Source organism: Berghia stephanieae, chromosome 8, assembly GCF_034508935.2.
Source record: "Berghia stephanieae isolate SIO BIC M18660-M18661 chromosome 8, UCSD_Bste_1.3, whole genome shotgun sequence".
NCBI classification, from domain to species: Eukaryota; Metazoa; Mollusca; class Gastropoda; order Nudibranchia; family Aeolidiidae; genus Berghia; species Berghia stephanieae.
Genome location: NC_088367.1, coordinates 27227852 through 27245175, shown reverse-complemented (window position 1 = coordinate 27245175; position 17324 = coordinate 27227852). Strand labels below are relative to the sequence as shown.

The window sequence follows — 17324 nt, the reverse complement described above, 5'->3', positions numbered from 1 at the left end:
AATAAATGAAAAAAATGAAGTGGCGTAAACATGGCAAACACAAAAAGCAAAGCAAACAGAAGTCTTAGCTTTCTACAAAGGCAACTCTTGTCCTGTGCCAAGTTAGAAGAAATGCTATGAGACATACATTAGGCTCATCTTAGAGTACAGCAATTCCGTAAGGAACCCCCTTATACCAAAGCACACGTTGATGATCCGGAGAAAGATACAGAGAAGAGCATCAAGCTTTGTTTATGACAACTTCAAACCAGGGGCAAGCATCTCGAAACTTATCCAAGAACTCAATTGGATACCACCTGCCGAAAGAGGAACTCAAAATAAAAAAAAAGTAATATAAAAAGAAGAAGAAGAAGAAGAAGAAGAAGAAGAAGAAGAAGAAGAAGAAGAAGAAGAAGAAGGAGGAGGAGGAGGAGGAGGAGGAGGAGGAGGAGGAGGATTTCTACATTCAATATCAAGCTAGTCAGCGTACTCAATCTGTAAGGATTGAAGCTCTTATTTAATGCATTTATTTATTTTGAATGAGTTGAAATTGTTTTGTTTTTCTTTGCCTTTATTTATTTTTCTTTTTAGTTGGTTCTTTTTAGTTTTGTTTGTTTGATTTTGTGTAGACCTAGTCAAGAAAATAGTTATCAAAACTTTATACATTTTTGGTTTTGCATTTCAGAAACAATTTTTGCAACTTGAAAGAATCAAATCAACGCAGAACACACGGGACGCCAAAACCGAATGCTGAATGCTGAAGGGTAACTTCGAACCATAGATAGTCTGTGCTTCGAACTGAAGACGTCAACTCGAGATGAGAACGGTGGATTAATAATTAACATTAATAATTAAGCGAATTTTTCATGATACGTGCACCCAAGCAAAAGTGAGGCTGCCTAGCCCTCCCATTTTTGGTCCAAATTCTGCCACCAGATTGGTCGAATAGAGTAGTTTGTTTTGCTAAATTTCTAAGAAATCTAGATCTTGATGTTTGATAGCCATTTCAAACAGTGACTATTGAGGAAAAAATTGAAATATAAATCTTGCAATGAACAACAGTTTGTGATGAATGAATTAAAGCAATTAAAAATTAGAAATTTGGTATTTAGACGGGCTGTTTCTGTTTTTTTTTTAAAATTATATTGTCTGGCAAGTTTACAATTCACAACTTCCGCTCACCGTTTCCTATCACAATCAACATTCAAGAATATTTTCTAAAAAACAACTCAGATCAGATTTTTAAGTAAATGGATTTTCAATAATTCACGGCAATCGTGCAGATTGCAACATTAGACAGGTAAGATTGGTAGTCTCAATCGAATTGTGAATAATCATAAATAAGGTCAAAGATCAGTTCACTCTGACTCTGCTGAGTTGAGACTGACCTGCCTACTGGTGGTGTTGTGTTGCAGTTGCAGGACAGAGTAGAGAAAGGCAAGGGTACTTTGCTTTGATTCTTTTTTCAAACTCAAAACATCTTAATTTGATTCAATAAGTTGGCTGGGATTTTAAATAACATTTATCTAGGCACTTTAATAACTCCAGTCCAGAGGCCGCCGACAGGCTCACTGTACTGTACTAGTACTGTACTGTAAGTGAAAGGTGAAAGTGAAACTTCTTTTTTGGAACTTTATTTTTGGACCTCTATGTTCTGGTCACCATGGCGTTATTTGTGAACCTATGTGACTAATTTTGGTATCATGTTAAAGGACACAAAACAATCTTTCTAACGGTATATTTCATTCTTAATTCCTGATTGTATTTCTCAGAAAGCTAATGTCAATGTCATTGAATGAAGTAAAATTTTATCAATTTTTGAGTTGGTAGTTAGTAGAGGCTAGGGAGACCAAGATTTTGGTCTCCCTAGCCATATTGGTCGATTTTGGCTAGGGAGACCAAGATTTTCGTTTATGGAACTGTTTCTTTATTATGTTAAAGTGGCGAGTTTTTTCTTCTATTATTCCTTGCTTGCCTGTAAGTTGTAAGTTTTTGTTGTTCTTTCATTTTTAAAAGGAAAAGGCTAGCCGTACATAATGACGGCTAGCCTGCCAGTCTAGGCGTACTTAAGTACGTCTAGCCTACCAGTCTAGCCGTACTTAATGACAGTCAGACTGGCTGGCTAGCCGTACTTAATGTCGTGTAGATTGCTTAGTTAGCCGTACTTAAGGATTGGTAGATTATTTATTATGTGCGGTGGCATATTTTGCCTTCGCATGTCTTCACTGCATATTTTGTCAAAACCTTTTTTAACCGGATGTTTTTTCCCCATCACATGGAATTATTTGGGAAAACTGATCTCCGTGATAATACCACTCTACTAATCGATGTGTAACCTCAACCTTTTATAGTTTTGTCTTGAATACAATCAATGAGAACTAATCATTTAAAAAATGGCTAAAAACGATAATAAAGAACTGAGTGACGTCAATTTTGTTCTATCTCAAATGGGTAATAGCACTGGTGGTAGGGACTCAGTGGCTGGATAGCACTGGTGGTAGGGACTCAATGACTAATTGCGCTGGTGGTAGGGGCTCTATGGCTGGATAGCACTGGCACTGGTGGTAGGGGCTCTATGGCTGGATAGTGCTGGTGGTAGGGGCTCAAAGGCCAATAGCGCTGGTGGTAAGGACCCAGTGGCACATAGCACTGGTGGTAGGGACTCAGTGGCTGGATAGCACTGGTGGTAGGGACTCAATGGCTAATAGCGCTGGTGGTAGGGGCTCAATGGCTAATAGCGCTGGTGGTAAGGACTCAATGGCACATAGCACTGGTGGTAGGGACTCAATGGCTAATAACACTGGTGGTAGGGACTCAATGGCTAATAGCACTGGTGGTAGGGACTCAATGGCTAATAGCACTGGTGGTAGGGACTCAATGGCTAATAGCGCTGGTGGTAGGGGCTCAAAGGCTAATAGCGCTGGTGGTAAGGACTCAATGGCACATAGCACTGGTGGTAGGGACTCAATGACAATGGCTAATAGAAATAATAGTAATAGCGCTGGTGGTAGTGGGAGGGACTCAGTGGCTAATAGCACTGGTGGTAGGGACTCACTGGCTCATAACACATGGTGGTAGGGTCTCTATGGCTGGATAGCACTGGTGGTAGGGACTCAGTGGCTAATAGCACAGGTGGTAGGGTCTCTATGCTGGATAGCACTAGTGGTAGGGACTCAGTTGCTAAAAGCACTGGTGGTAGGGACTCAGTGGCTAATAGCACTGGTGGTAGGGGCTCAATGGCTAATAGCACTGGTGGGCTCAGTGGAATACTAATAGCGCTGGTTGTAGGGACTCAGTGGCTAATTGCACTGGTGGTAGGGACTCAGTGGCTAATAGCACTGGTGGTAGGGACTCAATGGCAAATAGCACTGGTGGAAGGGACTCAATGACTAATTGCGCTGGTGGTAGGGACTCAATGGCAAATAGCACTGGTGGTATAGACTCAATGGTTAATAACATTGGTGGTAGGGACTCAGTGGCTAATAGCGCTGGTGGTAGGGACTTACTGGCTAATAACACTGGTGGTAGGGACTCAATGTCTACAAAATCACTGGTGGTAGGGACTCAGTGGCTAATAGCACTGATGGTAGGGACTCAATGTCTACAAAATCACTGGTGGTAGGGACTCAGTGGCTAATAACACTGATGGTAGGGACTCAATGTCTACAAAATCACTGGTGGTAGGGACTCAGTATAGCACTAATAGTAGGGACTCAATGGCTAATTGCGCTGGTGGTAGGGACTCAGTGCGTAATAGCCCTGATGATAGGGACTCAGTCTGTAAAAGCACTGGTGGTAGTGGTAGGGATAGTGTGTCATGGAGATCAAAACTAGGCAGTAAAATTATATGTCACCACTGACAGTGAATACAATTTTATGAAAAAAAAAAAATCCCACAGTGGAACGCACTACAGTCCGCTTAAAACAAACCATCTGAGCTAGGAAATATTTCACCTTAAAAGGGGGACCTATAGTCAAAAATCCGTTTTGTTTATTGCAATGCCAATATTGGTATTCCCCTGTTGTTTTTAGGTGGTAGGAGGTCTAATTTGATGACGAACACACACCAAAAAAAAATTAAATGTGCAGCAATGTGGTCTTATGGTATGACACTTGCTTTCTTATCGGAAGGTCCTGGGTTCGAGTGATTTCTTGTAAAAGGCTCTTTACTCACATTCTCTCACCGTACCCTGGTGTAAAATGAGTACCTGGCCGTTAACAGTGTTGTCTCTGTCCAAAGAATTGTAATATCGCCTAACAGGCGTCATGTTCTGTCCAACATGTTAAATGTTGCTGTTGACCAGGGACCCCTTGTAAAGCGCTTTAAGCACATTTAGTGGATATTGCGCTATATAAAAAACTCAATATATTTAAATGTCTTCAATGCCACAGGCAATATAGGCTAAAATTAGACCAAACACCACCACCCCCCCCCCCCCCCCCCCCCCCCCCCCCAAAAAAAAAATAAATTCCTACAGTGAATTCCTACCCAACGGATACCTTCCAAATTTACACACAATGTTTCCTACAGCAAGAGCAACATCATGATGGATAGGTTTAGCAAGTCTTGAAAAATTTATTTAAAGAATTGTTTTTCGATTACGATTGAAAATATGGCACTCATGAAACGACAGGAAAAAAATCCAATTTAAAAATTCAAACTACTAAATTTTAGTTTAGCCCAAAGCCAAATCCATCATGATGCAAAACCCATCATACGAAAGATTCTGACAAATTTGAAGACAATCTGATGGAAAATAATCCAGATATGAATGAAGAATGTTAGAAAATCAGAAAATGATGCAAAATGGAATTTTGAGAAAAAACAAAATCTTTCTTTAATATGATAAACAAGCTAATTTTTCAGACAACGTCCATCAAAATTCCAAAGTATAATCAATATATATGGAACAAGTAAATAGAAGAATTTTGTAAATTGATCAAATTCTGAAAAAAAAAAAAAAATTGATTCGCTAACCCATACCACTTAGAATTTTTTGTTGTTGTTGACATCCATTTTTCATTTTTTTAAAAATAATTTGGTGGTCAATTATGATTTATAGTTAAACTCATAAACTAATAATGTGATTGATGTTAAACACACAAAAAAATCCCCCCCCCCCCCAAAAAAAACAAAAACATCTTTAATATATTTTTTTACATTTTAAAGGGGCACCCTATAGGCTAAAATTAGATGTAAAACCCTAAAACTAAAATTGCTAACATAGATGAACCAAAAACCAGCGTATAAATTTCTTTCAAATTTACACACAATGTATATTACATAAATAACTAGATAATGATGGAAGAGTTTACCACTGGTCTTGAAAAGAAATTCTTTAGAATATGTTTTTTAATTCGACTGACATTGTGGCGCTTATCGGCAGGAAAAAAATCAATTTTTAAAATTAAAAAATCTTACATATTTAAATTTCCCCCAAAATACTTCCGTCATGATGCAAAACACACAAAAAAGATTCTGAATATATTTGAAAACAATCTAAAGGAAAATGACATGTATGATTGTTAGAAAATCAGAAAATGACATAAAACGGAAATTTGAGAAAGCACTAATTCGACATAAGCTGATCCATAAAATTTTCAAAATAATGAGCGTCATAGGACAAGAAATGACGAAAATTGAGTAGATTGATCTGTCTAAAAAATGTATAAATGATTCGCTAACCCATTCCCTAGAGAAATAAATGCTGAAAAATTAAAACATTTCCGTACTCTTTCATTTTATGGTCAGAGTTTATTTATACCTTACGAATTCATCATTGTAATCAGAAAAACTAATTCTTTACCAGATTACTTATCAGTTGATTCCTTGATATATTAAAAATTCTCGAAATATGATTTCGCAAAATATGATATGACGCACTACCCTCATTTTTCAATTTTTAAAATAGGCTACTGCTTGTGAGATAAGTATGTAATCAACTTGAACTGCAAAATCAAATCTATTTTAGACAAGAAAACAGCTGAATGGTGATAAAAGATCTAGCTCAGAATAAAAAGCAATAATTTTCTTTCGCAAACTCCTAGGAGAAAAATTTTCTTTCGCCTCCAGGAAAAAAGTCAACACCACTTGTTTGCGACTGTTGTTTCTGTAGTTCCACAAAGAGGGTTGATCTTGTTCTGGTTTGAAAAATGGAAATAAAAGAGACTTTTCATTAGCAATTTTAGACATGGCTATAAAATTAAAATCATTGTCATAAAATGAATTTATAATTCACATACCAATTTTTTTTAACTGGTCATCGTTCTCACCAACACAGTTGAAATTTCATTGGTTTTACATCCACAGGCCAAAACTCTTGGCAACAAACTCTATTAAGTTCATAAATGCAGTAGTAACTCAATTCAAATAATCCTTTGTCAATTTCATTAAGAAAAATGAGCATTTACACCAGAGCATGCAAATCTCAAACTTGGTTCAATGCCCAGTTTTAAACCCTCTATTACATTAGTATTGGCAAAACGAAAATCTCAAACAAACTGGACATTCCCTTGTGGTCCATTGAATTTTTTTTTCGCGAATTGTGTTGAACTGGCCGAGAAAAGGAAATTGAATAGTCTCACTATCAACTCTCGACAGAGTTCATAATAACGGAGAATTATAATCATATGAATTTTATCAAGACCACCCACATTTTCATTTACCTCCCTAAAATCCTCAAATTTGGAAAACTCGAAAACGCGAAAATCTCGAACAAATAGGCGTGGTCCCAACTTGTTCGAAATTTTCGTGCTCGAGTGTACTTCATTGACCACCAATAAAAATGTAAGGACGCTATGAAGATTTGAAAACAATACTAACCAGTTTCAAAAAGTGCTTGCAGATACTCTGCTCTGCTGGCACAGATGATGGTTTGCTGATTGATAAGATTGCCACAAGACATCTTGAGCCAGCTATCTTTCTTGATTGTCAGGACACCAGTACGGTCAACTGAATTCTTTCCTGTTGGCTGTCGAATAAAAAAAATTAATTAAATTCACTGCAGTGAAAATGGCACATACCAATGCAATTGCTTAAGTTAATAATTATAAATAATAATAATAATCATAATAATAATAATGATAATAATAATAATGATAATAATAATAATAAATAAATTGAAAAAAAAGTAATATTAATAATGATAATAATACCCTATTGTTTTTCATTATTTGACAATACTGTATATCTACAGACTATGTGACACAATGTCATTGTCATTATCAATCATTATCATCATGAGGCATTTCAATCCAACTCCAAAGTTCTAAAAATCGGGTCACAGCCACTAATTAGCTTAGTGCTGGAATGCCAAAAACTGGACGTTTACCAACTCCCACAATTTTAGAGTTACTGCCTCCCGCCCCCCCCCCCCCCCCCCCCCCCCCCCACCAACGTGCTCGGCAATTTGCAGTAACAATTTATACTTCTGGGCGAGTGGATCACAATTTGAGTTCCACTACCACTGCTGCTGCTCACTAAACTGCCCACCAGTCACCAGCCCAGTTGTTACAGTTACAGTTACACAAGTAGTACTCTAGACTCTAGAAATACTAGAAATAAAATCAACGAAGGATTAATCCATAAAAAAAAGATCACATTGGAATGCAGAACACATGACACACGCGCCAGTCAGTAAGGCGTGTTGATATTACAATACAATTACATTCTCATTCATTCATATTATATCTCATCATAAATATCGCCACCGCTCGAATACTTTTTACTGTCCTAGTCCTAGCCTTGACTGAGAATTTTTTTAAAAAGAAAAGAAGAAAAGACAAATTCTTACCTTTACAGAATCCTGACGAATAAAAATGGTGTCAGTCTCAGTCTCCAATTGCTTAACTGCATTTTGGCAATTGTTGATAAGATGAAAAATTGTCACCAATAGCGATGGCCATTATTGAAATACTAGAATTGATGATGCTCGTAAATCGGGAGAAAACAATCATGGCTTCGCGGTTGGCACCACGGCCCACCATGGTCGACTTACCGGATGTGACCTTTGACACGACCAGGGGTCAAGGCCCCAGAATAAGTACGGCTAGACTCCTGTGCTCCCCGTACTTAATGACGTCTAGCTTGCCAGTCTACCCGTCCTTAAGTACGGCTAGCCACTTCGTTTTTAAAATGCATAAATAAAACTGCGGGGCCAGATATGGTGGGAGAATTATGTAAAAACGGAAAAAATCATGACGCTATTAATACGAAATGGAAATCAAAGATACGTACAATCAACAAGAACAAAACCTTGAGATAATTACTGTCAAGTTTGTTTTTTTATTAGATAACAATGCATGCTGAGCCCTCTTTGGACACGGAGAGAAAATAATAGGTGGCGTTTTTATACATTATTTTACCTTCAATGCAACTTCTATTTTCTGGTTTTATATTTCGATTTATTAAATTATTATTATTTTTATATAAATTTTGTGGGTGACCGGCTGATAACTTGCATCTCTTTTCTGACATTTGTTGGCGTGATTATACCCCCCCCCCCCCCCCCCCCCAAAAAAAAAAAAAAAAACAGCAACAAAGACAAACAGGCAAGCAATAAATAAATAGAAGTAAAAACTCGCCTCTTCAACATAAAGAAACAGTTCTATAAATACAGTTTTACGCCGGGAGACCAAAATCTTGGTCTCCCTAGCCAAATTGGCCGATTTTGGCTAGGGAGACCAAAATCTTGGTCTCCCTAGACACTTCCTTTTGAGTTATAAGAACTTTTTAAATTAAATTATGGATACATTTTAATTATACTTGATACATCGATAGACAATTAATTGAAGAATATCTTTGCCAAATTTCATCAAAATTGATAAGAATATCTCTGCCAAATTTCATCAAAATTGATATACTCACTCACTTTTATTTTGATCGCCATCAACCCCACTAAGGGCAAAATCCTCATATTTTTTCACATTTTTATTTAACCTTAATGTTTTCCATACTTGCCATAAATAAAAATGGTTTATATGATGAAAATAAAGCTTATTTTCTGACCTTTAAAATGATACCCAACACTTGCCATTTATTTTTAAATTGAAACAAAATTACTGAAAACAATAAGTATAAGTGGGTCATGTTGACTGCAAAACTCAAACTTTCCCGATCGCTGCAAGATGCTGGTTTTGAGGCAGCAGTGAGATCACAGGTTCTCTCTGTAAAATTGACTAAAAATTTCAACAGAAGAAAATATAAATAACTCTGGAATCGTTAGTCGTAGAGACACAAATAAGGTATCACATTTTATGTTTTTTTCAAGTCCCATCACCCTGACTAGGCCAAATTAATAATTAAGATATTTTGAGTTTGAAAATTATTTGTTCCTCTACGATTAACGATTCTAGACTTATTGAAATTTTTTCTGTTGAAATTTTACAGAGTACTGTGTGTGGTCAGGAAATCTCAATCCTACTGTCAACTCCAAACAACATCTTGCACTGATCGGGAAAGTTTGGGTTTTGCAGTAGAATTAGAATTGGACTTGGACCACTTATTCTATTATATATTATAGTTATAGTTCTAAGGTGCTTTTCAAAATGATTCTAAACCAAATTTTCGAAAATTAGAATTAGAAGGCTGAAAGATTACTTTATTTGCTTAGTTATTAAATGACCTGAAATTGTTGCATTTCCAATAGGACCATCATTTGGATTTCAAAACTGGCCTAAAACAGTTGTTGACATTTGAGTAACGATTTTCCTGGGATGAATTTTGGACATGAGGAATAAAATTTTCATATGAATTGAATATGAAGAAAAAGATGTTTAAGTTAAATTATGTATGCCAACTGTCGGGAATTTTTATTTGGATTTCTGATTTTTAAAATATCCAAAGCTAGGCATGCCTACCATACTGGAATTTCTGGATATGTCCTAGAAATTTGAAAAGAAAAAACTGTTGTCCCGGAAAATGCAGAATTTTACTTTTTGTTTCGGAATGAAAAATCAACAAACAATTTTTTAAACCCCTCTGGAGTGACGAGTTTACGCAATTGTACATGACTTGAACTGTGACACTTGAAATTACTGTGAGATCATTATCATCCCCACCACCTACACTACCACATATCACCATCCGTACTACTATAACTACCACATCATCACCATCCCAACCAGAAAAGTGAGTGGAGCAGGCACTTATGTTGGTAACAACAAGATATGAAGTGAGTAGAAAAGTGCCAGAAGACAATAGAGAATAAAAAATTTTTTCGCGGCGGTGGTGGGGTTCGAACCTGCGACCTTATTGGTACGACAACTCCGCCTGGCAGGTGAGAGCGTGGCTCTACCGTGTGAGCTATCCACGAACACAAAAATATTCGTTTCAAACCCAAAGTCATTTCTAGATCCCTCTCTCACCCACTTCTTGAGATCGCCGATTCGTTCACCACCATCGCGAAGTAATTTTGACCAGCAGTTAAGCTTAATAGCCAATATTCTCATCACAAACATATAACATAGAAACGATTGAGACATTGAGTATGCTCCGGTGTATGGGGTGAATTTTTAATTCAGAAAAGTGAGTGGAGCAGGCACTTATGTTGGTAACAACAAGATATGAAGTGAGTAGAAAAGTGCCAGAAGACAATAGAGAATAAAAATTTTTTTCGCGGCGGTGGTGGGGTTCGAACCTGCGACCTTATTGGTACGACAACTCCGCCTGGCAGGTGAGAGCGTGGCTCTACCGTGTGAGCTATCCACGAACACAAAAATATTCGTTTCAAACCCAAAGTCATTTCTAGATCCCTCTCTCACCCACTTCTTGAGATCGCCGATTCGTTCACCACCATCGCGAAGTAATTTTGACCAGCAGTTAAGCTTAATGGCCAATATTCTCATCACAAACATATAACATAGAAACGATTGAGACATTGAGTATGCTCCGGTGTATGGGGTGAATTTTTAATTCAGAAAAGTGAGTGGAGCAGGCACTTTGTTGGTAACAACAAGATATGAAGTGAGTAGAAAAGTGCCAGAAGACAATAGAGAATAAAAATTTTTTTCGCGGCGGTGGTGGGGTTCGAACCTGCGACCTTATTGGTACGACAACTCCGCCTGGCAGGTGAGAGCGTGGCTCTACCGTGTGAGCTATCCACGAACACAAAAATATTCGTTTCAAACCCAAAGTCATTTCTAGATCCCTCTCTCACCCACTTCTTGAGATCGCCAATTCGTTCACCACCATCGCGAAGTAATTTTGACCAGCAGTTAAGCTTAATAGCCAATATTCTCATCACAAACATATAACATAGAAACGATTGAGACATTGAGTATGCTCCGGTGTATGGGGTGAATTTTTAATTCAGAAAAGTGAGTGGAGCAGGCACTTATGTTGGTAACAACAAGATATGAAGTGAGTAGAAAAGTGCCAGAAGACAATAGAGAATAAAAAATTTTTTCGCGGCGGTGGTGGGGTTCAAACCTGCGACCTTATTGGTACGACAACTCCGCCTGGCAGGTGAGAGCGTGGCTCTACCGTGTGAGCTATCCACGAACACAAAAATATTCGTTTCAAACCCAAAGTCATTTCTAGATCCCTCTCTCACCCACTTCTTGAGATCGCCGATTCGTTCACCACCATCGCGAAGTAATTTTGACCAGCAGTTAAGCTTAATAGCCAATATTCTCATCACAAACATATAACATAGAAACGATTGAGACATTGAGTATGCTCCGGTGTATGGGGTGAATTTTTAATTCAGAAAAGTGAGTGGAGCAGGCACTTATGTTGGTAACAACAAGATATGAAGTGAGTAGAAAAGTGCCAGAAGACAATAGAGAATAAAAATTTTTTCGCGGCGGTGGTGGGGTTCGAACCTGCGACCTTATTGGTACGACAACTCCGCCTGGCAGGTGAGAGCGTGGCTCTACCGTGTGAGCTATCCACGAACACAAAAATATTCGTTTCAAACCCAAAGTCATTTCTAGATCCCTCTCTCACCTACTTCTTGAGATCGCCGATTCGTTCACCACCATCGCGAAGTAATTTTGACCAGCAGTTAAGCTTAATAGCCAATATTCTCATCACAAACATATAACATAGAAACGATTGAGACATTGAGTATGCTCCGGTGTATGGGGTGAATTTTTAATTCAGAAAAGTGAGTGGAGCAGGCACAATGGGTTTGAAACGAATATTTTTGTGTTCGTGGATAGCTCACACGGTAGAGCCACGCTCTCACCTGCCAGGCGGAGTTGTCGTACCAATAAGGTCGCAGGTTCGAACCCCACCACCGCCGCGAAAAAAATTTTTATTCTCTATTGTCTTCTGGCACTTTTCTACTCACTTCACACCATCCCAACCAGCAATGTAACCACTAAAACCACCAAATCATCATTATCCCAACCACCAATGCTATCACAACCACCACATCAAAATTCTCATTACCACCAGTATTATCACAATTACCACACTGACACCATTATTACCACCTATACTGTCACAATCACCACATCATCATCATTCCAACAACCACTTAACCAGCAACCACATCACCATCATCATCTGTACCAACACTACAATAACCACCACATCATTATCTCTAACCACTACAACCACCACATCAATATCTGTGGCACCATAACAACTACTACCACCACCACCATAGCATCATCCCTACCATCATTACGGTACGACTACAACCAAAACATCATCATCCTTGCCACCACTACAACAATCACATCATCTTCATCCCTACCACTACTACTACTACTACTACAACTACCACAACAACCAAATTATTCCTGCTACCTCTACTACAACCATAACTACATTCACCACCACCACATCATCATTGCTACTACCACTATTCAATGAGACTTATTTAATTTTTTTCCAAAATACCTAATTCATTATTATGGTTGGATGAGACTTTATTAAAGTCTTGAGATATCAGTATCAGTAGAATTGCACCCTAAAAGACCACTTGACCACGGGGTCAAGTTCGTATAAAATGTCAATTAAAAAGAATGTATTCTTTATACTATCACACTCAACTCACAAACCTTTTTTTATTTATAGCTAAACATGAATACGACCATGAGGTCCATCGCAAATCAACTAAAATAAAATGTCTAAACTGCTCTTTTATTGTCTGGATTTTATGATGGACCAATTTCTGTTGAACACACATTGTCCTGTTTTTTTTTTTTTTTGTTTTTTTTTTTGTTATTAAACATTTTAAAACAGAGAACATGATTTTTTAAACAGTGCAAAGTTAAGAGGGGAATCAGGAAAATATTCCCCTGAATTTTATCAAATGTAATTCCCACCTAATTCAAAATTATTGCAGATCTCAAATGTAAAAAAAATGTTTAAAAAATCACCATACCCAAAAGGATGTTTGGCAATATTGATATAGCACAACTGTGATTGGGTGCATCGGTAGTGATTTTAAATCAGGGCATGATTCAAAATCCTCTCACTTTTCCATATTAAAAAAAAGTTTGTACATGGTCCTTTGCCAATTTGGCTTGAACTTAAGGAGATAATCTCAAACAATAGAAACATGAATATTTTCTGCTCTTTCTTGTATTTTTAATTTTGTTTCCTCTTTTTTAAAATTTGGTCCCCCGATTTTGTCTGGGAAATTCCCGAAATTGGGTCTCATTTCCCCTAATTCTCAGGGGTAGTTTTCTAGATTTTAGGAGTATTTTATTGTTCTAGTATACCTATCATCATCATCATCATCATCATCATGATCACATCTTCAATGAAGTCCCATTTTTTTTTTTTTTAATTCTGAATTATGTCTCTAAAAAGTTAGCAAGTTTGGTTTTTGGACAACAATGGTCAATATGTTTGGAAGGGCCCTTAGGAATAATATTTTGAGCACCATTTGCAATGCAATATATGCAATTTCTGTGTGAGATTATGATCCTGTGGTGAACAAAATTTTACTTATGTTTCAGTTTTAGGAAAAGTAATTGTAACCTTAAATCATTCATGTTTTAAAGATTTTCTTTTTTGTTGTTGTTTCAGACTAAAAATGGACACCAGTGTATCATATGTAATTACAATGGAACCTGATTCAAGTACAAATAAAAAGGACAATTTAAGTTTCTTTTCCCTTGAGTCATCAAGTATGCCATCGCCAAATGCAAGAAATGCCCTTAGTATTAGCCAATCGGGTAAAAAAATATCAACATTAAGTTTTGACCCAGCAAAAGTTCGTAAAAGTGTTATTCCGAGAGACGAGGCAGATTTGGATTCTTTTCTTGATGAAAACTTTAGTAGGGAAGGGTTGTTGTGTCAATTGTGTGGAGAGACATACAACACCAAAAGGTCTTTGGATTTACATATGAAGTTTCATGCAGCAAGGGAAATACAACGCTCTCCTGAGAAACCTCAGCCGGTTCATTTTGAAGATGATATTGAAAATGATGGAGAGAAAAAAAGAATTTACAGACCTAGGTTTAAGAAATATGAATGTTCCATTTGCCAGAAAAGATTTAGCACAAAGGATAATATTCGAAGTCACATGAAAGTTCATTCTGGAGAGACTCCATTTCAATGTCCGCTCTGTGTAAAAAGATTTACGCATGGCAGAAACCTCCACCGGCATATTACAGTTTCTCATAAGGAACATGATCCAAATGAGGCGAGAGATTTGTGTACCAAACTCATGCAGCAAGTAAATTCTCACGAAAATCGTATGGTTGTGTATACTGGTGAAAAACCAAAGCCATACAAGTGTGGGGTGTGTTCTAAGAAGTTTAGACGTCTTTACCGTGTTAAAAGCCATACAAGAAGTCACACAGGGCAAAAACCATTTCAATGCTCTGTCTGCAGCAAACTATTCAGTTCTGGGGAAATTCTCTCCCGACATGTCAGGAGATTACATAACAAAGCAAATGTCTCCTGTAAGGCCCAAAAACCAAAGATAGAAGAAATAGAACAGACTGAAACTGAACAAGTGAATGAATTTGGCGGCCACACGACAATAATTCAAATTGATGATGGTTCTGGGTCAACCTTCAATATTCCTGTACAGCAAAGCAGTGCCAATGACTTGACTTTTCTACATTCATCAAGACCTGGCGAGGTATATGCTGTCAATGGAGACGGTTCTAATGATAATATTCCAACATACTACATTGATTTAAGAACTTCTGAGATCACCACAGCACAACCAATCAATGCAATTGTACAAGCACATCCTGAACAAGTGCAGCCCCAAATAGAACTTCAGCAGCAGCTGCCTGATCATGAGGATGATGACATTGATGATCAGGATGACCAACACGAGCTGGATAGTCCAGAAAAGGCTTTCCAGTGCTCAATGTGTGGACAAGCATTTGACTCTGGGCCTGAATTGAACAAACACGTCAGCACTCACAAATTTGATATACCGTGTAAGTGTTATCTTTGCGGGAAGATATTTAAAAAGGAGTCCTACTTGAAGCGGCACATGGCTGTTCACTCTGAGGAAAAGCCGTTTAAATGCACTCTGTGCCCCAAAGCCTTCAAACGTCAGTACCGTCTGAATAACCACTGGCGAAGTCATACAGGAGAAAAGCCTTATGGTTGCCCTGTTTGTAGTAAGTCGTTCGCTGTCAGTGACAATTTATACAAGCACATCAAGAAAATTCACAAAGGAGCAGGAATTAACAGTGCAGCGAGTTTAATTAAACAAATACAGGAATCCAATCGGGAGAAGAAATATGCCCTTCTTTATGGTGATATCGAGGTTATTGAAGATCAGGTTGTCTGATTGTAATGTGATTTGTTTTGTACGAACTAAACTCACTACAAAGCTTTTTAGTTTTGACAGACAATAAATGATTTCTGAGTTGGATTTTAGTTTTCTGGACAGTTGAAAGATTTTAGTGTGGATTGAAGTAGTAATGAACTCTACTAATTAGTGCACTGGTCTGATGTCCCTTGGTGCTTTATAAAGACACCAAAAGATGTATAATCTCAAAGTGAAATTAGCTAAATTTAGAAGAAAAAAAGTTAACTTCAGTTACAATGGCTCGTTAAAATATATTTGCTGTGGAAAGTTTTATGTCACATTTGTACCAGATGTTTCCCACCCACCAATTCGTTTTTATAGTATTCCTGGTGGCCAAAATGGCCAGATGAATATAATTGAATTCAATATCAAACTACCGTACCAAACTATATTTTGTTTTTAATTTTAAAAATTTCATATATTCAAGTTACATTTGATGGATTAGACTTTGAGTTAAATTAAAATTTTCAACGTGATCTTGAACAATCCCAGACTTGCCACTTACTTGCAAGACCAATTGCTTATATATATATATATATATATATATATATATATATATATATATATATATATATATATATATATATATATATATATATATATATATTATATAATATATATATATATATATATATATATATATATATATATATATATATATATATATTTATATATATATATATATATTATATATATATTATATATATATATAATTATATATATATTATATATATATATATATATATATTATATATATATATATATATATTATAATATATATATATATACTTTTTTAAAAAAAAGATATTTTTTTTATTGAAGAATTGTCATATTGTTTACTTGCTGCCTTTGTACACTATAACAGTCCTGGTAACTTGTTAGGTTTTTTAACTCAGAATGAAAATGTATGCAGTGATATTACCTGATTATCGAAGCTGTACTCACTGCCTATTGTTAAGTGCTGATCATTTTCCGCTGAGCTGAAGAAATCCTCGATTTTGGAGTCAGAGGAGCAATTTCCTCCTTTTAAAGAATTACATTTCTCTCCCCCTCTGGCAGTGATTAACTTTATGTGTGGTGGAACAAATAGACGCAGTTTCTTACTCTCCACAAATTATCGAGAGTGTCAATGATAGTTTATTTTCTCTATGGCTCTAAAACTAAAAGTAGGGGTCAGTGCAGTAAAAATGGGATTTAAAGTTAATCATTAAAAAATATTCCCCCCTTTCTCACTTTTTTTTGTCACCATCAGCACTGATTATTGCCCATTTTTTAAAGTCGGTATTGTTTTGTGGTCATAATGGTAATAAAAGCTTAGCGTAAAAGTGTTGTTTTTTCATCCAGGGATTGATATGTTAACCAAATTGAAACTCCCCATGAGAAAATGAGATTATGATGTATCATCATCTTCATGGCTTATCCCTCCTGGACATGGCCTCCGCAACTGCCAACCAAAACAAGCTTCTGTCCTGCGCCATCTTTCCTCATGCAGTCACTGGCTTATTCATCCATTTGCTGATGTCTTGTGACCATCTTCTCTTTGGCCTTTCTCTCTCCCTACATATATAATATAAATAGAGTCACTCACATATTTTTGGCCGATAC

General features: G+C 36.8%; 1 protein-coding gene and 1 long non-coding RNA gene across 2 annotated transcripts in view; one reads left to right on the top strand and one right to left on the bottom strand.

Moving 5' to 3' along the window:
• The window catches only part of LOC144978449 (uncharacterized), a 25692-nt gene extending 9460 nt beyond the window's left edge, over nt 1-16232 (top strand). Inside the window, exons 2-3 of the mRNA XM_078924537.1 lie at nt 665-1279; nt 13967-16232. Coding sequence (XP_078780663.1) covers nt 13974-15698 — 1725 coding nt within the window. The 5' untranslated portion in view covers nt 665-1279; nt 13967-13973 and the 3' untranslated portion in view covers nt 15699-16232. The remainder of the gene's footprint in view (nt 1-664; nt 1280-13966) is intronic.
• Nucleotides 5948-7886, bottom strand: LOC144978967 (uncharacterized). The gene is made up of 3 exons (XR_013646631.1): nt 7773-7886; nt 6803-6950; nt 5948-6120 (listed from the first exon to the last, which is right to left on the bottom strand). It is a non-coding gene; the product is annotated as an uncharacterized LOC144978967 (long non-coding RNA).
• Nucleotides 16233-17324: the final 1092 nt, after the last annotated feature.